The 25556-nt window shown below is 46.5% G+C and overlaps 1 protein-coding gene across 3 annotated transcripts; it reads left to right on the top strand.

Moving 5' to 3' along the window:
- Positions 1–3231: 3231 nt before the first annotated feature.
- LOC142818251 (hepatic and glial cell adhesion molecule-like) lies at positions 3232–25556 on the top strand. Of its 3 annotated transcripts, none has more exons than XM_075896680.2 (5): positions 3232–3314; positions 14175–14522; positions 17814–18083; positions 19397–19471; positions 23258–25556. In XM_075896680.2, exons 1-5 carry the CDS (start codon positions 3311–3313, stop codon positions 23281–23283), a joined length of 723 nt encoding a protein of 240 aa, XP_075752795.2. In that variant the 5' UTR covers positions 3232–3310; the 3' UTR covers positions 23284–25556. The 3 variants fall into 3 exon arrangements, with proteins under 3 accessions (XP_075752795.2, XP_075752793.2, XP_075752794.2); XM_075896678.2 differs by lacking the exon at positions 3232–3314 and adding an exon at positions 9281–10116 and having other exon boundaries at positions 23258–25555; XM_075896679.2 differs by lacking the exon at positions 3232–3314 and adding an exon at positions 9641–10116 and having other exon boundaries at positions 23261–25553.

Raw genomic sequence — 25556 nt, 5'->3', positions numbered from 1 at the left:
TAGACAAGATGGATGAGGTGGACTAACTTCTGTCAGTGAAAGATGTCTTGTCCTTCCTGCCTCTCGTACTGTGAAACTGACGTTAGCCAATAATGATAGACTCCTTCCAAGCCTCTCTGTAGTTTTGCTATGTTGGCCAAGCCAGGACTCCCTCTACTCAGGCCCTGGCTAATTGGGAAGAGCGTCTTATCTCCCAATTACCAGTGTGGGCCTGCATAGGTCCTGTGCACCAAGTGTGTTCTTCTCAAGCTCGAGTTGGAAGGTTTAAGTAGTGTGTAAACCAGGGGTCATCCAGCCCCAGGGAACCCCCAGAATTGGGGAGCCTGTGTTGCTGCTCCATCCCCCCCCCCAATTCCCCTCTAATTGATTGCCATGTTAGGGGCAGGATAGCAAGGAGGCATGGCCTCCCTCAGAGACAGAGCAAAGGGGACGGCCACCCACACGTCCAGAAAGGAGTTTTTGAGCCATAATCAGAGTGTTTGCGCAGAAATCTGGCCTGGAGAAGAACTCATGCATTTGAGGAACAGAAACCACTCCAGGGATTGATAGTGGCTTGGATACGGTCACCTCATCACAGATGGAGAATTAGTCATTGAAATTCTGCCCTGAATAAATTTAACTTTTAACTACACCTGAGACGGTTGCGAGTCGCTTGTGAACATCTTGCCAACAGAGCAAACTTAAACATCTTGTGTGTGTGTGTGCGTGTGTGCGTGCATGTGTGCGCGCGTGCGCGCACGTGCAAAATCAAGTCAGACTTCGCCGTTCCCTCCAGGTACCACAGTTTGCATGAGGAACCCTTCCTCTGAAAGGAGTGGAATGCATCTATTTCCAGGAGGAAGCAAAGGTTGGTGGTGAAAGGACAGAAAGTCTGTAAGTCTATTAACCCAGTACACCTTGGCTCTGTCTCTATGAGGCAATGGCCCACTTGGAAAACTAGATTGAAAGCAGGGTGCCAGGTTAGCGTCTGGACTGCTTGCTTCCTGATTACCTGTGGAGAGAAGGGAAATGCCATAACCATTGCTGCCAGCCCTGTGTCTCTGGGATAGTGAGTTCACAATTTGAACCTATAGGGCAAGGGGGAAGGGAAAGACTTATGTGTGCCAAGGAAGGCTGCAGTCTTTTAAATCTATAAGCCCAAAATTGTCAGAGTACACTTACTATGGGTTTGATCCCATCGCTGATGTCAACTTCTGTAACCACTGTACTGCTGTTACTAGGAATTGTAACAATGTCCAAAGTGCCCTGGAAACGGTTAAGAAATGTACCCAGGGACACACTGTATGTTAAAAAGCCTCGTGATACTGATATTTCACAATTGGTCCCTGCACTTAGTTTTAGAGCTTCTCACCTGAGAAGGGGCATTTCAGAATTGGTGTGCTGTGAAAGGGGAAACTGAGGCACGACTACATTTTGTTTTTGTGGCTAAAAGCCAAGATGCCTACACTATGGGGAATAAGGATACATACATTATCCCTGTGTTAATTGGATTTCAGACCATTGCCAAAGCTGGCATGGATACAGTTGATATTTTCTTTAGCTCCGAGCAAGGTCATTGCTGTACTCACTAATGGGTGTTGGGTCCATATCTGTGCAAAGGGGGCCATGTAAGGTGTCAAATGGAAGCTTGTACTCTGCCGATTCTATGTATGATACTTGTGTACTTCAATGATTTTTGTATATGAAGTTATGGAATTCGAGTCTGGTTTTGAACCGGACAGTCCAGTATTTGAGCTTTCTGTCTGGGAAACAAATGGAGAAAATAGAAATGAGACAATAGAACTGTCTGGTATTTTCTAAATAAGATGGAATGTCGATTGTGATGGAATGTCAAGTGTGTCTGGTATTTTTGTTGAAACCATCTGGCAACCCTATATGGAATGGACTCTGTTCTTGTATTTTAAATGTTTTCTGTCTGGAAGGAAGAAATGCGCCTGGACTGCCTCCTGTAAGGGATAATTATTCAGTGAATGGCTGTGCTAAGTAGCACTGCCTCATGGACAATGACTCTCAGATCCAGATGCGTCTACACTTGCTCCCTAGTTTGAGCTAGGGATGCAAATGTAGGAGACCAAAATTGCTAATGAAGCAGGGATTTAAATATCCCGCGCTTTATTAGCATGATCTCGCCGGCGCGTTACTCCGCTCAACAGCTGTTTCGAAAGTGAAAGTGTGCGCTGGGACGCGTTAGTTTGAACCGAAGCCCTTAGTTTGAAATAACATTGCTCCTCATTTTTTGGGCGGTGTGCTCAACCAGCCAGAGTCCAAATCAGACCAAATGCGAGCGATCTTATCTGCAAAATGCTTCACAAACAGATCACAGCGGGCAGCCAAGAGCTCCTCCATTTCATCATGAGTGCCAGAGTGTAACAAGTCCCACACCACTCAAAACAGTCCGTAATATACTCCATTTTTTGAGGAGTAACGTTAGTTCGAACCAAGGGGTTGGGTTCGAACTAACGCGTCCCAGCGCGCACTTTTACTTTTGAAACAGCTATTGAGTGGAGTAACGCGCCAGCGAGATCATGCTAATGAAGCGTGGGATATTTAAATCCCCGCTTCATTAGCAATTTCGGTCACCTACATTTGCATCCCTAGCTCGAACTAGAGAGCAAGTGTAGACGTATCCAGAGTGGCCCATACACACCTGAGGAATGCATATGTGAGTCTGCAAACCAGCTTGCATAGGACTGCTTGCAAGTGACCAGCTCCAAATGGAAGACAAAGAAACATCAAAGGGCCTTGTGGCTGACCCTAAAGACTGTTAAGCTAGCAGTTTGTACTGTCTTTCCTAGAAGCTGGCATCAAGCACTCGGTGATTGATGTGACGCGTGTTCTCGTTAACAAAAGCGTCCATTCCAATCTAGACGCTCTGTTCTGAAAATGCTTTTAACAGAAAACTTTTCCATTAAAGGCATTTCTGGAAAATCATGCCAGTCTAGACGCAGCCTCTCTGTATATCAGTCATGGTACTCCACAGATGCAGTAGGGTTTTGTTTACTTTTCATGTATTCAATAGTCTAGTCATGTGTGCATGTACATATTTACTATGTTTTACCTCAGAGCTCCAAGAAGAAATCACAGCCAGCGTGGCCAGATTTGGAGGGCATGTCATGGTCATGAGGGATGGCCAGCAGCCTGGGGACTAAAGGGTTAATTGTACCTAGCCAGGTAGCAGTCAGCCAATAGAAATGCAGATAGGGATGGAGACAAAGGAATTTGGGGGTTTTCCCTCCTTTGTGTCTGGGCCAGTTTGTTCTAGATACTGAGGGAGACAGAAGACATTTATCCAAGAAAAAGACTCTTCAAAATGTGTAAGTGGGGTAAAGTTTAGATAAATCCGTTAGGTTTTATTGTTTTCTGTTGTGGGACTGTGGATCTGATGTCTGTGCTGTTAGAAATGGGCGTTCCTCCCTTTTGTAACTACGTTGGTGGCTCTTACCATCTAGTCAATCTAGCCAGGCTTGTAACAGGAGTATTGTTTTGATAATAAACATTCTTTCTTTTTTTAAAAAAATTAGTAACCTGGTGTTGGTTCAGTTCTGTGTCCTGGAAAATCCGTCTGTGGGATCTGCCTGCCTCTGACTAGGGGATAGCAGCCACAGACTGCAGTTTATATTTTCTCTTTTCTTTTTCAAGCTCTTTGGGGAAAAGAGCTTAGGGTGCCCTGAGGTTGGTTTCAAATGTCCACCCCTGTTTGTGGGTTCAAAAGCACTTGACGGTGGCAGCGGATTTTTATCCCCAAAATCTAGGTTTTTAGGATTGTGGGGGAAGTTTTATACCAAAGCCTGGAAAGATCAGGTTTGGGGGTTACTTTTGCAGGCCCCCACTTCTGCATTCATTATGCCACAGTGGGGAATCAGTCTTGACAGTGTCTGTAATATATCCCAGCAGCAAAGCAGATAGCCAGGTGTAGCAAAATTGTTACACTGCTGCGTGTACTGGTGCAGCGGGACTGGATCGAATTTTTCAGTGATCCAATATAAACAGCTCTCCACCCAGCACACAGCTGGATTGGACTATGAGAGAATCATTGATCCATTCCCTCCCTCCCTCTTCCCGCATCCCTTTTTAATTATGTTGCTGTTGATCAAATAAATCTAACGTCACTGTTTCTGTTAATCTGCTCGGTCGCTGTGATTTTCAAAGGAAAAAGCCCCAGTGTGATGACACAATTCTTTGGGCTGGTGACAGGGGTGCTGACGGTGTCAGAGGAGTCAGTGTGTGTGACGTGGTCAATGCAATGGAACAAATCCGGGGTCTTTCCCGGCTGTACTGGCCAGGAATTACAATGTTTCTTTTTCCAGCTGCCAGGAAGGTCAGTCGGATTCTTTCTTTCAGCTCAGTCACTTCTTGCTCTTTCAAAGAGCAAATCAATGCGGAACCAACATGTGAGGAGTGGGGTCAGATTGTAAGGCACGGAGCTCCCACTTGCTAGATGCGTGCTGAAGGACTGAGTCCCTGTAAGAAGGACAGTGGCATCCCCAAATGACGGGGATTAAAAAACAATACCACAACCTACAACAAATGCTGTCCTGTAACACAAACTGTGCTCCCCCACTTGACTCACATAAAACCTGTTTCTTAATCCTGTGGGACTCATATGAAGTAGCTTGTATCCAAACCTATTTCTACCCCAAATGGGTTCTTCCAGTCCCAAGAAACCAGCCACCGTTCCCAGGTCAATTTACACTTGATCTTACCCACAAGATCATGCTGAGCCAATCCTTTAGAATCTAAACGCAGAGAGAGAATTTTCCAGCATCCCTCCAGAGTACATGTTTATAACTCCACATACAGATATCATACAAGTACATGAATAGCATATACAGAATCAGTAGAACACAAGCTTTCATTTGCCACCTCACATGGCCCCCTTTGTATATACTTGTGGGACAAACACCCCCCCACGGGTGCAGCAGTGACCTGTCTGATCCCCTTAAAATCCAGTAATGTGACACCAGCAAAAAGGATCAGAGTCCCCCTTTTTCTTTTTCCCCTGAAGGAATTCCTGCTGCTACGTTGTCTCTTTGAATACTGCATGACCTGAGAGAATCATAAACCCAGTTCCTTTGGTTTTTTGAATCCCAGTTCCTTTGATTATTTGAATCTTTGAAATTTTGCCCAGCTGACGAATGTGTCAATTTCGGGCTAGGGATTTGCACTGGGAAATGCACCTTTATTTCTCATCAAAGGGAGTGGCTGTTGCATGTAAAATATTAACACTACTCCTGCTAGAAATCCTGAATAGCCAGAACCATTATGTACAAACTAGAGAGGATACAAATCCAGGGTGAGTCTACAGTTTACATAAACAAAGAGAGAAACTAAGTACAGGCTGTATCTCTATAAACCAGAACTCTCTGGTCCAGCAACATCCAGGGTCCAGAAGGACCATGGATGTTCTAGGATCAGATAGTCCTGGTGTGCTGCAGTGGGGGGTGCCACGTGGCCCAGCTGGGCAGGGGGATATGAGCCAACCCGTGGCTCAGGTGGGCTTGGGGGAGAGCAGCAGCTCAGCTGGGCTGTGCGAGAAACGGGGGTGGAGAGTCAGGCAGCCCCATGGGGTGGCAGGGCAGGCGCTGGGGCCAGAAAAAGGGGGGCCAGAAATGACCTCCCCTGGTCCTGCAAAATCCCTCATCCAGGACGCGTCCAACCTGTACAGCAATAGAGGTCTACTGATTAAAACCCTGTTGGGCATGAAATTGACTAACTTCTAATAAAACGTTGGTACAATTTCCTAATCTTCAAAATCTGGCAGACCAATGATTTCTTGGGGGTATTTTGTTAATGACTCTTTTTAAAAAAATGAGTATTTGAGGACAATGATATAAACATGTTTTTGTTACATGCTGTGATTTCTGTAAACAATAAATTAATTGGATTACTACAAACTTTAAACATGACTATGCAGGGAGACTCAGGAAGTGGGTCTGTCCCATGAAAGCTCATCACCTAATAAATCATCTTGTTAGTCTTTAAAGCGGTGCATAGTCCTGTCTTTTGTTTCAACAAGAGCAGACTAACACAACTGCATCTCTATTACAAACTTTAAGGCTTCCCTTGTAAATCTACCTGTGTTCCGAGTCAGACCTATAAATGTATAGCAATTTTTAATGTTAAATTGTGTCAGTGAAACAGAATATTTATATTATTCTCCCTGGCTGTTTGGGATGAGACTGCCTTACTGTGTCTCTAATACAAAGATTTTTTTCATGACACATGAAGAGACACAGATTTATCATATGGATTGGCCAAATGGCTCTACAGCTTTGGCTTATTTTTCATGAGTCCCTAAATCTGACACTTAGATTTGGTTAGTGCTTGATCATCATACACTGCTACCATAATACTTCAGTACAATAGCTACTGTTAAGAGCAGCTTCTGTTCTAAGGAGTTTCTGTCTTGGGAATTTGCAGCTCATATCTGGTTTCCTCAATTAGCTAACCAGATCCAGTTAGACTAACAGATTTATTGGCGCATAAGGTTTTGTGGGCAAAGACCCACTTCATCAGATACATCTGACGAAGTGGGTCTTTGCCCACGAAAGCTTATGCTCCAATAAATCTGTTACTCTATAAGGTGCCACAGGACTCCTCATCGCTTTTGCAGATTCAGACAGTAGATTAACACGGCTACCCCTCTGATACAGATTCAGTTGCTAAAAGGTATTTTTTTCAGGGAAGGATTGGCTTGGAAAAATGTAATAGCTGTCAGCTGTTCATGCTTTTGTTGCATGGTTAATTTCTTTGTGATATGCAGGGAAACAGATGGATTTCTGTTTAAGAGTTTAAAAACGAGAAGATTTAACCTGGGGTTCCTTGGGTCCTTAACTTAAATAAGTTTTGCTTTTATAAAATCATTGTTCTGTGGTGAACTTACAAATGTCAAATTTTATTAAAAAACTACATTAAAAATAAAACCATGTAAAACTTTAGCCCCTATAAGTTCATTCGGTCCCACGTCTTGTTGAGCCAAGCACTCCCACAAACAAGTTATGGTTTTGTTTGCAGGAAATAATGCTGTCCACTTCTTGCTTCCTGAAAGGAAGACTAGGTATTTGCATGGCCCCATTGTGGCTGGGGTCATAAGACATTTCCATGACAGATATGCTAAATAGTAATAGAGAGGTAGCCATGTTAGTCTGATCGTGCTAAAACAAAAGGAAAAACTATGTAGCACTTTAAAGACAGTTTAATAGGTGATGAGCTTTCGTGGGCCAGAGCCACTTCCTCAGATCATATTCTGGAAGAGAATTGGCATGACCATATATACCAAAGGAATACAATGAAAAAAGTGAACACGTTATTAAACTGACCAATCAGATTTAGTACAGAAGGTGGGTTGAGGGGGAGGAGGAGAGGGAATAGCTATTTGAGTCAATGAATGGCTAATCAGGGGTGATAAGTGGGAAGCTATCTTTGTAATGGTTAAGGTAATTAGCATCTTTGTTAAGGCCCATGTGTAAAGTGTCAAATTTAAGCATGAAAGAAAGTTCTGAAGTTTCCTTCAGTAATCTGGTGTTAAAGTCTCTTTGAAGTAAGATGCATGCAGTAAGGTCGTTAAGACTATGTCCAGGTAGGCTGAAATGAAAAGCAACTGGTTTTTCCTTGTGAGGATGTCTGATGTCTTATTTGTGTGCATTAATTCTTTGGCGAAGTATCTGAGAAGTCTGTCCAACATACATAGCAGAAAGACACTGTTGGCACATGATGGCATAAATTATATTTCTGAATGAACAGGAATATGTGTTCTTGATCATATAACTGACATGGTTAGGTCCAGTGATGGTGTCACCAGAGTAAATATGTGGACAAAGCTGGCAATGGAGTTTGTTGCAAGGGAAAGTTCCAGGGTTGATATTAGTGTGGTATGTCCTGTGGTTGTCAGTAAGAATTTTCCTGAGGTTAGGTGGTTGTCTATAGGAGACTATGAGTCTGTCCCCCAGAGCCTCCCGGAGTGTAGTATCCTGTTCCAGTATAGGTTGTAGGTTATTGATAATGTGCTGGAGGGCTTTAAGTTGGGGGCTGTAGGTGATGACAAGTGGTGTTATATTGTTGGTTTTCTTGGGCCTATCTTGAAGTAGATGGTTTCTGGGTATTCGTCTGGCTCTTTCAATTTGTTTTTTTATTTCCCCTGGTGGGTAATTGAGATTTACAAATGCTTGGTAAATATCTTGAAGTTTCTGGTCTCTGTCAGTGGGATTAGAACAGATGTGGTTGTATCTAAGGGCTTGGCTATAGATGATGGATCGTATGGTGTGTTCTGGATGGGAGCTGGAGGCATGTAGGTAAGTGTAGCAGTCAGTGGGTTTTCTGTAGAGAGTGGTATTTAATTTTCCATTTGTGATTTGTACTGTGGTGTCCAGGAAATGGATCTCTTGTGTTGAATGGTCCAGGCTGAGATTGGAGGTGGGGTGTAGGTTGTTAAAGTCTCTGTGGAATGTGTCCAGTGTTTCTTGGCCATGGGTCCAGATCATAACGATGTCATCGATGTAGCGTAAGTAAAGGAGGGGTGTGACAGGGTAAGTGTGGAAGTGCCCCACACTTAGCTTTTGATGTAACAATGAAGTGTTAAATGCAGGGCAGGCTACCTTTATAATGCAACTGAAACAAAAAACAGGACTATGTAGCACTTTAAAGACTAACAAGATGGTTTATTAGGTGATGAGCTTTCGTGGGCCAGACCCACTTCCTCAGATCAGATCGTGGAAGAAAATTGTCACAACCATATATACCAAAGGATACAATAAAAAAAAGAACACATGAAAAGGACAAATCACATTTCAGAACAGAAGGGGGCTGGGGGGGGGGAAGGGAGGGAGGTAAATGTCTGTGAGCTAGTGATATTAGAGGCGATAATTGGGGAAGCATCTTTGTAATGGGTAAGATAATTAGCGTCTTTATTCAAATTTGCGTGTAAAGTGTCGTATTTAAGCATGAATGACAGTTCAGAGGATTCTCTTTTGTTTCAGCTGCACCAGACTAACACGGCTACATTTCTCCCCCTATTCTCCTTAAAGTGAGTAAGTGTTGGATCATCATCTGAGCCTGTTACAACCGGAACTGTATGGCGAGGGCGAGTACCACAGTTCTTCCCCAGGGAGTTCAGACGCACATGTAATTCAGCTATTTGTTTTTCATGCGCTCCGTTAGCCTGCAGGCACGTCCTCTGGGCTGGAAACCAGCGCACAAAGCACTACCCTACCCATGGAAACACGTGTGTTTGTCTGACCAGGAGCCTGGACGACTAGCGAACAGCTAGCCATGCGCAACTCTCCAAGGAGAGGTGCCTTTATCTGCACAGGCTCCAATTTGGATCCCGGCTTTTGTTCCTACTCCAGGGCTAGCAGGGTGGAATTAATCAGTTTCTCCTCTGTGGCTGTTACATCCACTCCACTACCCTCCCCTGAGGGGAATTCATTCTCCGGGCTTCCTTTGAGTCCTGGCCACCTTCCCTCCTCGCTCCATGAATGAGCCAAAGCCTTAAGAAGAAACAGAAGTGGGACCCTCGCGCGCGCTGCCAGAGGGAAACTCAATTAAAAACAAGTTCTAGTGCCCAGCACTGATTAATTAAACAGTTTAATGGACGCTGCCCTCCGCCAGACTGACCCCGGCTCGTGCTCGCGTGCGATGAAGTAGCAACAAAAACATCTGCGCGTGTAAATTGCTCTTTCCAGACGCAGCTGGCTGCGGGAGCGGGAGGCGAACGGGCCTGGGCTGAGAGCGGCTGCGGATCTCTTGCCCCGTCCCGCTGGAAGGGTGGTGTCGCCAGCTCCCCTTCCAGCTGGGCCCCTTCCCGGGGTCCCCCGGCTGGGTTGCTCGGAGAAGGGAAAAGGCGGATCCCAGCCCGGCCCCTTTGCCGCCTCGGTGGTTTCCAGGAAAATCTGCGGAGCAAACCCCCCAGGATGTGTCGCCTCGCCCCGCCCCGCCCCGCTAAGCCGGCGAGGGGAGCCCGCGAAGAGGTGACGTCCCAGGCCGAGCCAGCGGTCACCGCCGCCTGCCCGGCCCGTGCGCTCCGCCGCCTGCCCGGCCCGTGCGCTCCGCCGCCTGCCCGGCCCGTGCGCTCCGCCGCGATGCGCCCCGCGGGCTGGCTGCTCGGGACGCTGCTCTCAGGTGACGGACTGCGGGGGGGGTTCTCCAACGGGCCGCCCCGGGAGAGAGAGGCGGGGGGAGAGCCCGGTGCGCCGTGGCCCAGCCCTGGGGCGGGTCAGTTTCTCGGCCCAGGCAGCGCATGGGGAGGGTAGGGGCGCACCGGGCGCTGTCAGGAAGGAGCCGGGCAGCCCCCGGGCTCGGGGTCTTGGCCGGGAACTTGCTGCTGCCTCCCAGCCACGGAGCCTGCAGCGCTGAACGTGCCGGGGGCTAGGGGACGGGGGTAGGGACTCGGACCCCCCCTCCCGGACCTTGCTCGCTAGGGGGCTTTCATGCAAAACGCGGTGCGAGGGACCATCCGCCGCGCCTGGCATCTGCCCAGGGCGCCTCGGCCCCGCTGTAGCCTCTCTAAACAGGAGGGCAACGCAACAGGCGCCTCGCTGACTTGTGTCAAGAACCTCCCTGCGGTTTATTTATGGCAAATCCGCCCCTGCCTCTGGACAGCCGGGCTGTGCCCTAGAGCTCTCCGGAAACAGGCAACCCCCGGCCGCAGCGCTCAGGCTACAGAACTTGATCGAACTTTAAGTCCCCTCTGTGAAATTTCCCACCAGCTGCAGCCGAGCAATGGTTTTAGCATCCTCTTAGGTGCCTTAAATCCGGTCTTCAGTGCAACCTGATTCACTGCGAAGACCCGAGTTTGGGCTCAGGCTTTGTGACGCAAAAGGATCCGAAGCAACGATGTGACTGTTGGACTTGTCTGTAAATCGGGTGTAAACCTGGTCTGTAAGCAATCATTTTACTTTGGACTGGAGTATCCCCAGTGCCTGGGACACTTTTCCTTTCGCCTTCTCTGTCTCTTAATTCTCTGACCCCCCCCCCCTTTAAATTCACTTTTCCTCGCTGAATATTTTGGTTACAGTAGGTGATCATTTCGCTGATTAAAAGTAGTAAAACTTCTACAACAAACAGCTGGATTGTTGTTTGTCACCCCCATTGTTCCCCACACTGATTTCTGTCTACACTGTAGGAAATGGAAAACAGGGGGACTTTGCGGGAGCAGGGAGATAACATCTGCTGGATTGACTTGAGTCAAGCTTTTTTAAACCACTTTTCTCTTTGTACTTCGGTATTAAGCAAAGGGGCACCGTCATTTGTTACATAAGCAGCATGTTGACTTACAATTAAATAGAGGCTTCAGGGGGTAGCCGAGAGAGTCTGTACAGGATAAACTTAAAAACCAACAAATGGTCTGGTAGCACTTTATAGACTAACAAAACCTGTAGATGGGATCATGAGTTTTTGTTGGCACAGCCCACTTTTGCAGATAGCTGGAGTTTTGAGTTTAGGATTTGCAGACCCAAAGTAAATAGGGGAGAAGGGAGAGCGGGGGAGGAAAAAAAGGAAGGGTGGGAAACATGGAACAGAGGATATGGAAATATCAAAGAGAAAACCAGGAAGGCAGAACTGGGAATAGCTAGCACCTGAAGACTGGGTAGTTAAAACAAAGCAGATAAGAATAAAAGGCAATAGCAGGAATCTACACAAAGAGCTGTTTGCTCCTTCATTGAATGTTAGGTTGATAGAGTCCCAACCAATCCTCATCATGACTGAGGCCATTAGCATGAGAATTGAACATGCGGATGGATTTTAATTCCAATAGCACCTTCTAGACTAACAGATATATTGGAGCACAAGCTTTCGTGGGCAAAGACCCACTTTGTCAGATGCCTGTAGTGGAAATTTCCAGAGGCAGGTATAAATATACAGGCAAGAATCAGGCTGGAGATAACGAGGTAAATTAAATCAGGGAAGCTGAGGCTTCTTTCATCTAATATATAAAGGAGAATGTTTGTAAGTGTGTGCGCTAATAACGTGGACACTGTAAGAGCTACCACAACCAGACTTTGCATGGGATAACCTTTCCTCCAGGAGAAGGTTTTAAGGTACTTTTGGACCCAATTGGGCCCGAGCTCAAGCTGTAAAAATCAAAAAGTAACCCAACACCCACCCTAGGTCCTGTGCCCGCTGCCTGTGCCCCCCCAGCACCATCCGGGACACACCCCCTCCTGCCCACGAGGTTATATAAACGACTCTTTTCCCCCACCCCCCGCAGCGGCCTGCAGTGCCCCAACCCCCCCCCCCCCACACACACAATGGCTCGGGCACCCGCCCTGTCCCCTGCGGCACCTGAAGCTCCGGGCGCGAGCTGGGGTGCCCCTCCTGTGTGTAACCTCCCCTCCACCAGGGGTCGCACCCCCCCCTTCCAGGGATGACGCGGACCTATATTTTAATCCCTATAGAAATCAGTGCAACTATTCTACCATTCAAAAAAAGATAATGGACGACTGTTTTTCCAGCTCGTATGTATATATTTGCCTCTGTAAGTGCCATTCCAATCCATCTGACGAAGTTCTAATTGTGTGCGGGGGAGGGTGTGGAAATGCAGAGTCACTGCTTGTTTTTCATATTTCTCATGCTGAGTCCCCCTCCTTTGAGTGACAAGTCTTGGTTGCGTTCCTCCAGCCTGCAAGCCAGACAGACTGGGTGACCTGCGGACGGGAGACGGGGATGGAGGTAGCACTCCTTTCCCAAGCTCTGCAGGCCATTGATGGACCTAACCTCCTTAAATCTATCTAGCTCTTTTTTGAACTCTGTTAAAGCTCTAGCCTTCACTGCATCCTCTGGCAAGGAGGTCCACAGGTTGACTGTGCGCTGAGTGAAGAAAAACTTTCTTTTGTTTGTTTTAAACCTGTTGCCTAGTAATTTCATTTGGTGACTCCTAGTTCTTATATTGTGGGAATAGGTAAATAACTTTTCCTTATTCACTTTTTCCATACCACTCATGATTGTATAGACTTCTTAGTCTCTTCTTTTCTAAGCTGAAAAGTCCAAGTCTTTTTAATCTTTCGTCATATGGGATCCCTTCCAAACCCCTATTCATTTTTGTTGCCCTTATATATCTAATACCAAATACCAATATGTATTTTTTGAGATGAGATGACCCATTGCTTCTTGTCCTATCATCAGGGGTTCAGGAGAATAATTTTTCTCCCTTGTCCTTGTAACACATTTTTAGGTACTTGAAAGCTGTTATCATGTCCCTTATTTTCCCTCAAAGGTCATTCTTTTTATTTTCCCTCATACGTCAATAGCTTCTCGGATGTGTGTGCCTGCTTCTTAATAAGGCGTGACTCCCAGCCAGCCATTCTGAGGGTATGTCTACACTAGTGCGTTAGTTCGAACTAGGTAGGCAAATGAGGGCAACTGGAGTTGCAAATGAAGCCCGGGATTTAAATATCCGGGCTTCATTTGCATCTTCCCTGGCGCCGCCGTTTTTAAATCCCCCTTAGTCCGAACTCTGTGCCCGCGGCTACACGCGGCACGGAATAGGTAGTTTGAATTAGGATCTCTAATTCGTACTACCGGAACGAGGTGTACCGGTAGTTCGATTAGAGATCCTAATTCGAACTACCTATTCTGTGCCGTGTGTAGCGGGCACAGAGTTTAGACTAAGAGGGATTTAAAAATGGCAGCACCTGGGAAGATGCAAATGAAGCCTGGATATTTAAATCCCAGGCTTCATTTGCAACCCCGGTTGCCCTCATTTGCCTACCTACCTTGAACTAACGAGCTAGTGTAGACATACCCTGAATGAAACCAATTTTTAAACCAAACTAACCTTGTGCCACGGTATGATGACAAAGCAGGGGATTTTCTAAACGTGACTGCAACAATTCTCCGAGCTCCCATATTTCAGGCTGGAGTGAGATCAGTGGAAGACCTGCCTTGAGCTTCAGTTGGTTTTGGATCAGGCCCAGGGATACTTGAAATAAAATGTGAATTTCGCCATTTTCTTTCTTCTTGCCACAGACGATGGATGCGGTTTAATTTTCTTTTTCTGCCTCGCGCCCATTGACTGCACTTCCCACACGACTGTACTGCTTACACACAAAACACAATGCAAAATGATCTTATGAGGTGGGAGGGGTGAAATCTGGTTTACAATGGAAGGCGGATGATCGCTCTACTTGAGGGGTAGCAACTGAGTCTAACCTTGAAATATTGCTCTTTGCTTCTTCCAGTGGCCACTGCTTACGTATGCCGACCTGCTGGGCTTGCACCCTCAGGAGACAAGGTGGTAGGTGCCGTAGGCTGCACTGTGGTGTTTCCTGGACCGGAACGCATCGACTCCACAGGGATTGTGCAGTGGGAGTATAAATCAAAGGAAAACGACCCTGAGCTGTCTATCCTAGTTTATTATGTGGAGCCTTCAACACTGAACATCCATCCGATATACAAGGAGCGTGTTGCATTTAACCAATCCAGCTGGTCTCTGGAACTGAAAATGCAGCTGAAAGACGGAGGCCTGTACCGATTAAGGAGACAGGAGGAGGAGAAGAGTGGGAAATGGATCCGGCTGGAGGTTCTAGGCAAGTGCCATGTTCCTTAATTTTTCCTCCACTCTTGTGTAATTTCATGTCTGCTTTTCCCTACCTAGAAATGTGCAGCAGAAGCAACAGAGGCATAGAGCTGACTCCCCTCACTCCCTGCTAATCCCCAGGCTGTGTTGCTTGGGGGAACAGGTTTTGGAGAAAGGGATGGAGTGGGGGTGGTGCAGAGACAGGCAGGGCTGGGGCGAAGGGGGTTTGTCCGAGGCCCCAAATCCTGCGGCCCCCGAAGGACAGCAGCCTCTGAGCCAGGCAAGCACCGCTGTCCAGGCATAGTGCGGCCACAGAGAGGATAGGATAAAATGTGTAGCCCCGTCCCTCCTGCCCCCCCCCCACACAAATGGGAGAAGGGCTGGTTTGGGTGGCTCTGACAATCCCCAGTAGACCCTCCCACCTCTACTCTCCCCTGCAGCCAGCCCAGACACGGAGATGTCCCCCTAGCCTAGAGCCCCCCCTCTGCCCTGCACAGGCGCCTAGAGACAGGAGCTACAGCAGCTGATGGCAGCTGGCCGCTTGCCAGTTCCAACAGCTGATAGGTGGCTCTTCCCACCAAACAGCCAATGAGGGCTCCGGGGGCCTGCCAGCTAGCTGATTGGCAGCTGCCAACAGCTGCTCTCCCCAGCGGGGGCTCATTTTCGTGTGTGGGTGCCCAGACCTAGAGCACGCTTGGAGGAATACCAATACCAATATATATTTTTTGAGATGAGGAGACCCATTGCTACTTATCCTATCATCAGGGGTTCGGGAGAATAATTTTTCTCTTGCGTCCTTGTAACATATTTTTAGGTACTTGAAAGCTGTTATCATGTCCCTTATTTCCAGACTGAACAAACCCAGTGCTTCCCAGTTCTTAATTTCCCTCAAAGGTCATTCTTGTAGCTTCTCGGATGTGTGTGCCTGCTTCTTAAAAAGGTGTGACTCACAGCCAGCCATTTTGAATAAAACCAATTTTTAAACCAAACTAAAGGAGGTAACAGTTCTGTGTCCTTTGGGCTGGAATACTTCAGTCTCCTTTGGGTTGCGGGGTTTGGTGTGTGGATGGTGGGAGCTGTTGGCTGCCTGCAATAGGCCAGACTGGATGTACTTTCAGTGCTTCCCAAGACACTGTTTGCAAACCAAGGTTCATTCATTCCTGTGTCCGTGGTGCAGGTAGCATGTCCGATTATTAAAAAAGAAATCATTTTAAAAACGTAATGTACTTGTCCCAATTTCCTTTATTCTCCGTTTACTTTTTGCAGTCATCTCTGCTAGGAGATTGAACATCTGTTAAGCCAGCTTGGCTTTCTGGTTCTTTAGTGCTGTTGTGTTCAGCTTTCATACGCCACGGGATGTGGGGTACTGAAATCCATGTCAGAATTTTGATCTATCACTTTAAATTGTCTTGGGTTTTCCTGGTTCTACTTGCAGGTGAGGGCTCTGTAGGGAAGAGTCTAGTTAGAGTTGGCCTGTAGACAGGCAATTTAGAAAGAGGTAGGGTGAAAACTCATGATACATCTACATGTTTTGTTAGTCTTTAAGATACTACTAGAGTATTTGTTGTTTTTAAAGTTTTTTTTATAACATTAGTTGTGAGGATATGTCTACACTAGCCTCCTAGTTCGAACTAGGGAGGCTAATGGGGGGGACTGAAATTGCTAATGAAGCATGGGATTTAAATATCCCGCACTTGATTAGCATATTCCTGTCCAGTTGCCATTTTGGAAACTGACTAGCCCGAAGTAACTGCCTGCGTCTATACGCGGCAGAGAAACGGGATTCCGAATTAACTGTTAAACTTCATTCCATGAGGAGTAACAGTTACTTCGAACTAAGGGGTTTATCTTGGAATCCCGCTTCTCTGCCGCGTGTAGACACGGGCAGTTACTTCGGGTTAGTCAGTTTCCAAAATGGCAACCGGACAGGAATATGCTAATCAAGCGTGGGATATTTAAATCCCACGCTTCATTAGCAATTTCGGCCACCCTCATTAGCCTTCCTAGTTTGAACTAGGGGGCTTGTGTAGACGTACCCTAAGTGATAACTTTCCAGCAACCTTCCAGTATTTCTTTTGATCTAATTTCTTTGCTTATATGCCATTAACATAAATACACAGAAAAGTTATTGGTTTGAAATTGTGTTGTGGGAATTCTGAAAACAATTCAGCTAGTTTTAACAAAATATAAAATATGGGTCACATTTAAATTGTCAAGCCAATAAACTTCATAAAATATCCGACAGTAGTGAGATTCAGTAAATACTTTATCTTTATTAATATGCCTCTGAGTGCATAATAATCATTTGCATCCTGAGATTCTGACATGTTGTAAGTTCCTTACTTTCTTTCCATTTTATAATCTTAAACTGTTAAAATGATAATTTTTGTATTTGTTTCTTTATTTAGCTTTGCAGTTGGAATTATTTAATTCCCATTGACTTCTGTAAATAGAGAAACAAGGAGAGACCAGGGCTCTGTTTATATTCTTCATCCATTCATTTATCTTTTCAGAGTCTCACATGCCATTTTCTAGCACATGGTTGTGGGTGGGAGGAATTTTCGCAGATGAAATCAAAGTTTGGATTCCTGCAACAAATTACTCCAGCTGCTTAGGAAGACGTTAAAATTAGCATGCTCCAAACTAACCTGCTATCCCACAAGAGAGGAACATTAAGGAACCATAACTGGACAGGACTAGATTTACATTGTTTACATCTCAACTGTAATATTGTCTCAGAATGGATTTATATCCTGAGTGTTCATTGCTATTAAAGATCAACACTGCATAACGTTTTGTGTCATCCAATGCTACTGACGTGTTTTGTTAGTCTGTTTCAGCAAAAACAACAAGGAATCTGGTGGCACCTAAAAGATTAGCAAATGTATTAGGATAAAAACTCTCGTGAGCTACAACTCACTTCAGAATGCAGCACAAAACTGCTGAACTGGAATTCATATGCAAATTTGACACAGTCAGAATGGGTCTGAATAGAGACTTGGAATGGCTCTCATTACAATAAGCAATTTCCCTTTTGGGGACTCTCAGCTGCTCATTACTGTTGGAGATGGGCCACATCCACTCTGATTTAATTAGCATTGGTCTCACACTCCTCTCTCTGTACCCCTTCCTGTCTTTCTCTTCAAGCATCTGAAGAAGTGAGCTGTATTCCCTTGCTTTTTTGAACATTGAAGATAGTGTCTGTTAATAGTTAACTGATACCCGTAAAACATCCTTGGGAAATGCTGCTGCACTGTGAGTGTGTAGGAATAACAGTAGCAAAATGTTCCTTCTCTTCTAGAGCCCTTAGCCAAGCCGGAACTGTCGTGGAACTCTTCCATGGTGGGCTCCACTATAGAAGTGATCTGTAAAGTGGCAGCTGGGAAGGTGGATTCCTACCGGTGGGAAAAAGATCAGAAACCTCTTGCTGACTCTGGTCGCTATCATTTCTCTCGGAATCACAGTGTCCTTCACATACTGAATGCAACACATGGTGATTTAGGCCATTACACCTGCAAAGTTACCAATGAAGTTAGTGAGAATGAAACCTCCTGGAAATTGACCATCAGTGGTAAGTGGGAATTTCTCTCTGCAGTATTTTACATTTTTGGTTGTTTTAACTATGGGGAATAACCTCACAATGTTTCAAGGTTTATGAAACTGTGTGTATGTTGTGGGGAGCTCATATGTGCAAAGAATGATCAACATTTATTCAATACTATTTGGCCACATTTTCCAAAATACGCCCATGAGTTAATCTCAGGCATGTGTCTGTCCAATTCAGCTTTTTCAATGAGTCATTTCAGAGCTTTGGTGCCCATAAGTGACTTCAGCAAATTTAGGAGTGGTTGCACTCCTAACCAGGGGTCACTGATTTCACCCAAGTTCAGCTAAAGAACAGATGATATCATATGGCCCCAAGTAACTAGAGAAAATAACTGCCCAACTCAGAGTCCAGAAATAAGTGAAATAAATAGATGGCCCAGCCCAGACCAGGAGTCATCTCCAAATAGTTTGGCACCCCTATTGGCCATCTCTACTTAGCAGATGCATTTGCTTATGAACTTTTTTTAAATATAGTTAAAATAGAAATTAGACTCCAACCCCCTAACCATGGAAAGACTTGGATCCAATCCCAAACTTTGGAGTTGGAGCTTTGTCTTAACATAACATGAGAATGTAAAATTGGCTCTACTGGGTCAGAGCAAAGGTCAATCTAACCCAGTGTCCTGTCTTCCAACAGTGGCCAATGCCAGATGCCCCAGAGGGAGTGAACGGAACAGGGAATCATCAAGCAATCCCTCCTGTCACCCATTCCCAGCTTTTTTGACAAACAGAGGCTAGGGGCATCATTCCTACCCACCCTGGCTAATAGCCATTGATGGACCTAACCTCCATGAATTTATCTAGCTCTTTTATGAACCCTGTTAAAGTCCTGGCCTGCACAACATCCATGTCCTATACAAGGAAGGAGGTAGGCAGTTTAAAATTGCCACCTATCCGGCCACTATGCAGCGATTACCATAATAGCCTCTGGGTTGCAAATAAAGATGCAGGAGTGTTAGAGAGAGGAAATGCAGCCTGGAACGAAGTCATCTGATTTAATCAAAGCTGCTGGGAACATTGGGCCACTTGGCCTTTCTAGACTCGGATGACAGCAGGGTTGGTGGCAGTGAGGTTTACAAGTGAGCAGGTAACAACTTGCATCTCTGATTTAAAAAAAAAAAAAAAAAAACCTTCCGGAACGCCACTTGTAATTCAAACTCAAAGGGGCAGAGTGCAAAGTTGCTGGCTGAAAGGCAAAGGGCTGTCTCTCTCTCTCTCTCGAGGCATTTTGCATGAAGGAGGTTCCAAAAGAGGCTGACCTGAAAGTGTTCTTCACAGATTCTTCTGTTGTGGTTGCAAACGGTGTCATTGCGGGAGTTGCTGTCATAACTGCAGTCCTGTTGCTAGTCAGAGGTAAGTGAAAGGGTTGTTTGGCTTTGTAACTTCCTCCCCATTGAGCCTTTGATCACAGAACTGTATTTGGTTCATGGTGGGTCTATGCCGGGGTGGGAAACCTAAGGTCAGAGGGCTGCATGTGGGCCCCCCGCTTGCCCGGATACAGCCCCCACGGCTCAAGCCACTCCCAGCTTTGGGGAGCCAGTGCTGACACTCCAGCCCACTGCTGCCCTCCCACGGACTGGCCCCCGACTGATTTTTCTCTGGGTCAGCAGCCCCCAAACCAAAAAAGGTTCCTCACCCCTGGTCTATGCTCTGGATTATATAAAAAAGATGGGGGAGGGGAGAGATGTGACCCCAAATAAGGAGTGAGGGTTTTCCTCCTAGAAACTGACCCTAGCTGCACATACCAGCGTCTCTGATTGTTTTACACTGTTGTACCCAATGGGATTTAAAGCCAAATCCTTGGGAATTTGCCACTGATTTCAGCTGGATCAGGATTTGGTTCCTAAACTATAAATGAGCCTCCATGCAGGATAAATCTGGGCTTTTCAAATGAATGACTGGCACAAGAAGCAGATGTCATTCCAGTCCCTCCTCTAAGAGCCGGGCAGGGACAGCTCCCTGTGTTCTGTTAAACAAAGCACAGGAGGGAAAAGGCAGTATGCCACATTTATTGAGAATACAACAGTTGCATAGGCTTCCATCCCCAAGGGTTCAAAGTGCTCCAGCAGAAGTGGTGGGAAGCAGGAAGAAACCTCCCCCTTGCACGTGCCCATGTAGCTGGCTCAACACCCCAGCCCGATTCTTCCTCCTGCTGTTCCTGGAACAACGTCTCTCACCCAAGAGGAACTGATGGCTCTAAAGTGGGGTTGAGCACTAGGGATGTAAGCATGAGCTTACTGGTTACTCAAATGGTTACACGCAGCTCCCTGGGAGCGGGGCAGCAGACGGGAGCTGATACCTGCTGGGAGCTGGCTTAAAAGCCTGTTCCCTGTGCACACCAGCTCCCCGGGAGCCGGATGGCAGGCGAGAGCTGATACTTACTGGGAGCTGGCTTAAGGGCCATTTCCTGGTGTGCACCAGCTCCCGGGGCGCCGAATGGTGCCCTGCGTATAACCGGATAACTACTAAAATGTTCAGCAGTTACATGGTTAGCTTGTCACCATCATTTTAACATCCCTTATTGAGCACAAACAAGAGGATCCACATCATGTTCTGTTTAGTTAGTGGTGCCCATGCTTAGAAATGGTCTGGGTCATCTAAGGCCACCTCCAAAGACAAAATATATGCTCAGAAATATACATCTGCCTTTAGAACTCCAGTAGACACTCTGGCTGTGTCTAGACTGGCCAGTTTTTCTGGAAAATCAGCCGCTTTTCCGGAAAAACTTGCCAGCTGTCTACACTGGCCGCTTGAATTTCCACAAAAGCACTGACTTCCTACTGTAAGAAATCAGTGCTTTTTGCGGAAATACTATGCTGCTCCCATTCGGGCAAAAGTCCCTTCTGTGCAAAACTTTTGTGCAAAAGGGCCAGTGTAGACAGCTCAGATTTGTTTTGCGCAAAAAAGCCCCGATTGCCATTTTCACGATCGGGGCTTTTTTGCGCAAAAGCGCGTCTAGATTGGCACTGACGCTTTTCCGCAAAAAGTGCTTTTGCGGAAAAGCGTCCGTGCCAATCTAGACGCTCTGTTCCACAAATGCTTTTAACGGAAAACTTTTCCGTTAAAAGCTTTTGAGGAAAATCATGCCAGTCTAGACGTAGCTTCTGGGTGTGTCTGTACAGCAACTAGACACCTGGAGCTGACCAAAGCAATTGCCCTATGGTGTGAGAGAAGAAAACCTGGCTTAGAGCCTTCATCACTGAACTGTGCCGGTGGTCTTTCTTTGTAAGTAACATGGGAGGTCTGTTGCATTCGCGCGCTGCATTCCGTGCTGGTGATGATGACATTAACATGTCAGAGATGATCTAATGTAGCAGGTTTAACACCTCAAAGCTGCTTCCTGCCGTGTTTCCATGGCAATGACATTCCATTAGTATCCCGGTACATCGGAGGTCAGAGACCTCAAACTAACATTTACTGTTCAGACAATAACAGCACTTTGTTTATCTGTCGAATGTGTGTGTAGCTGCTGTTACACATCTTTCCTCGGAAAAAGAACCCCTGCCAATGACTGTTCCAGTAGACGCTCTCTTTACAGATATGGACATTTCTCCATTTTGATAACATCTCCACTTTTCTTCCCCTGTCTTCATCTGTCCTTACAAATCCAACATGATTTAAAGGGAATTGTCAACTCGAACCTAGTGAATTTCCAAAGATGAGTTTAAAATAGTTTCAGGTGCTGTTCCTGCCCTAGTCTCTCTGCCAATTTTTGTAGGTTTATAAACATACTTCTCTAGTTTTTGCCCAAAGGCATTTCATGCTGCTCTTCCTGCCTGCAAGACCCATGCGAACAAGAGGAATAGACCAAGGCCTAGATCCTCGAAGTATCGAAAGGCCTAAATACTTTTGGGAATCTGGTCCCACCTGATTAGTACAGGAGGAACCATGAAACTCACTAGACCAAAATTAATGTCAAATACCTGCAATAAACAAACAAAATGAATAAACAGAGAAACTTATTTTTTGCTAATTTCAGAGTTTTTTGTTTTGTTGTTAGAAGTGGGAAAAGCTTTTTAGGCAAAGGTCTGTCCCTTTAATTATTTCTGCTTTGCGTAGGATAGGAGGTCAATACAGTTCTGATCAGTTAAGTGTTGGGCAGTTTTAATGATGGGGCCTGGATCCTGAGAAATCAGCACCAGAGCTGAGGATAGGGAGGCTGGAATAAAGGTGGGGGGGCTGACAGCCAGTGACTGAAACTGTAAACCCGCAATGTAAGGGAAACCACTACACATGCACCCCCAGCATCCGTCGGTCCAATATCTATGGCAGAGTTTTAGGGGTGAGGAGAGAGACTTGGCAAAAGCATTGCAGCAGCTCAGGGCTGGAAGTCAATTGTAACAGATGCTACCTGCCCCCTCTCGCTGCCGTGACATTTCCCTAGCAGGGCTGGAGTCAGTGACTCATGGACTCCGTGGAGTTATTATTTCCTTCCCAGCGTTCTGGTAACTTTTGCTGCCTTGGCTGTTCTGGGTGACCTTTTGGAACTCTGTGCTTCGGGGGGCCTCTTGGTGCCCAGAGCCGCCTGGGTGAACTGCAGGGGCCTGGGGCCAGCAGCAGGGGTCGGTCCCCTACCCCCACACGCATTGGGGCAGCGGGAAGTAGAGCAATCCGGCCCCGGCCTGCTCTGCTCCGCTCCCTGGCTCCCAGATGTGCCTTAGGGAGGGTGCTTGGTGAAAGCGGGGAACCACTTCCTCCCCCCCAGCACTCACTGGCTGTGGGACAGAGGAGCCACAAGGCTGGGCGCCGGCAGAGCAGAACAGGTGGGGGCCGAGTCACGCTGGGCACCCGGGAATGCGGGGTGGAGAGGCGGGTCCTCCCTAAGTGCCGTGGCTGGAGCCAGAGGAGCGGAACAGGTCGGGGCCAGGTCACGTCACTTCCTGCCACTGCCGGTGAGCGCGTGGGTCACTTCCTGCCACTGCCGGCGAGCGCGTGGGTCACTTCCTGCCGCTGCCGGCGAGCGCGTGGGTCACTTCCTGCCACTGTCGGTGAGCGCGTGGGTGACGCCAGGCCACCTGCTAATGCAAAGGGCCGCATGGAATCAGCAAGCCCCAGAGCTGAAGGCAGGGACCATGTGCTGCCTTGCTGAGCTTTGATTGTGTTGCCACTAACAGAAGATTCCCTTTCCTTCTGCATTAGTAGATGGGGACTTGTACAGTGAATGAAAACTGCCGGGCCTCCCTCTGGATGAAGAAATCATTTCAATTCCCAAGAGACATTGGAACAAAGAGTGAATCACAGCTTGCTTCTGTCCCGCTGTACCCCCTTCATAAGGCGTCAGCCCGTCATCGTACAAATCAGCGTGCACTGCCAGACACCATATCTAAAATGATCCAGTTTGTAGTTCTTTGGCATGGAGTTGCCAATTTGTTGGGGTGGCAAACTGTTTTGGAAAGCAGCCTGCCCACGCCAGGGAAGAGTGCTGAAGCCGCACAGCAGCGTCTGAAAAGAATAACCTTGCATTGCAAATGCTGTAGAAACACGCCAAGTCTAAATGTGAACAAGCAAACAAACATGCAAAAATAGAACTATAGGCAGGGGGACAGGGAGAAAGTTACAGTGGGGGAGGTCTAGGTTGGATATTAGGAAAAACTATTTCACTAGGAGGGTGGTGAAGCACTGGAATGGGTTACCTAGGGAGGTGGTGGAATCTCCTTCCCTAGAGGTTTTTAAGTCTCGGCTTGACAAGGCCCTGGCTGGGTTGATTTAGTTGGGATCGGTCCTGCCTTAGGCAGGCAGATGGACTTGATGACCTCCTGAGGTCTCTTCCAGCTCTATGATTCTACGAAAGGGTGCAGGGCCACATGGAGATGAGGGAGGAGGTGTCTAAAAGGGAGAGGCTAGGGGTCAGCCAGTGTCTGCATGCGGGAAGGTCTCTAACAGATCCTTCTTCCTTCCTGCAACCTGTTTCATACTTTCCCCACCCATACCCAACAACCCTCCAAGTTTGCCCATAACATAAGAACTAGGGGGTCACCAAATGAAATTAATAGGTAGCAGGTTTAAAATAAACCAAAGGAAGTTTTTCTTCACACAGCGCACAGTCAACCTGTGGAACTCCTTGCCACATGAGGTTGTGAAGACCAGACTTGAATAGGGTTCCAGAAGGAACTAGATACATTCATGGAGGTTAGGTCCATCGATGGCTATTAGCCAGGATGGGTAGGAATGGTGTCAGTTTGGCAGAAGCTGGGAATGGATAATGGGAGGGATCACTTGATGATTCCCTGTTCGGTTCACTCCCTCGGGGGGCACATGGTATTGGCCATTGTTGGAAGACAGGAGACTGGCTTTGGTCTGACCCAATCTGGCTGTTATGTTCACACCCCAGGCTCCTCCCAGGCAATTACTTCCCTTTTCCTCAGCTCCTCTGTTACCCCTCATGCCCCCTAGCCTTAGCACTACTTCTAGAGCAGGGGTCTCCAAACTACGGCCCGCGGGCCGGATGCGGCCCGCGAGGCCCTCTCATCCGGCCCGTGGAGACCTTTTTGTCTACGGAAAAAAAATTACGTGAAGAACAATTTGAGAACAAACTTGTCCGATGATAATTTCAGGTCACTGTTGATGTTAGGGACAACAAATCTAAAGCCAGAAATGTCTGCTATTTTGGCATCCAGGAAACAATTTCACCATTCACACTAATACAGGTGTTCATGTGTAGTGTATCAATGTGTTATTAAATAATAACGGAATAAAATAATATTAAATAAATAATTAAAAACAACATCCATGTTTTGATTGTTTTTTATTTGGACCTCAAGTGTGTAGTCAGCCCCCGAACTGCTGTTTGATAGTTAATGCGGCCCTCGGGCTGAAAAGTTTGGAGACCCCTGTTCTAGAGCACTGGAAAGACAGTTCTGTATGGTTGTTGAAATGAATTATTATTCAGAGTTCTTTATTAATATGCCTAGTAAAGAATATTTGTCAAAAAATGTTCTGAATCGTTGTGGTCTGCATTGTTATAGTCAGGCTACCTCTACATTGGCAAGATTTTGCGCAAATACTTTTAACACAAGAGTTTTTGCATTCAAGTATTTGCACAAGAGCGTCTACACTGGCATGTACTTTTGTGCAAAAGCATCCATGCCAGTGTAGACACTCTCTTGCGTAAGAAAGTTCTGATGGCCATTTTAGCCATCGGGCTTTCTTGCACAAGAAATTCATGTTGCCTGTCTACATTGGCCTCTTGCGCAAGAGGGCTTATTCCTGAGTGGGAACATCATAGTTCTTGCACAAGAAACACTGATTTCACACATTAGAACATCAGTGTTCTTGCACAAGAACTCCTTGCCAGCTTAGACAGGCAGCATGGTTTTGCGCAAAAGCGCATGCTTTTGCGTAAAATCATGCTAACTTAGACACAGCCTATTTGTTCTGTCAATGATTTTTTAAATGTATTTGGAGTAAAAATATAGTAACTAAAACATCACCATTAGGC

This window comes from Pelodiscus sinensis, chromosome 13, assembly GCF_052426305.1.
Source record: "Pelodiscus sinensis isolate ZL-2025 chromosome 13, ASM5242630v1, whole genome shotgun sequence".
Classification (NCBI taxonomy): Eukaryota; Metazoa; Chordata; order Testudines; family Trionychidae; genus Pelodiscus; species Pelodiscus sinensis.
This window is presented reverse-complemented; position numbering and strand designations above follow the sequence as displayed.

What these genes read in the sequence shown, in the direction of transcription:
- LOC142818251 (XM_075896678.2), top strand. Translation starts at nt 9,909, where the DNA reads ATGTGTCGCCTCGCCCCGCCCCGCCCCGCTAAGCCGGCGAGGGGAGCC. An exon ending in GCTCGGGACGCTGCTCTCAG is followed by an intron (nt 10,117 to 14,174) that starts GTGACGGACTGC and finishes TGCTTCTTCCAG; the next exon opens with TGGCCACTGCTTACGTATGC. An exon ending in AGTCCTGTTGCTAGTCAGAG is followed by an intron (nt 19,472 to 23,257) that starts GTAAGTGAAAGG and finishes CTTCTGCATTAG; the next exon opens with TAGATGGGGACTTGTACAGT.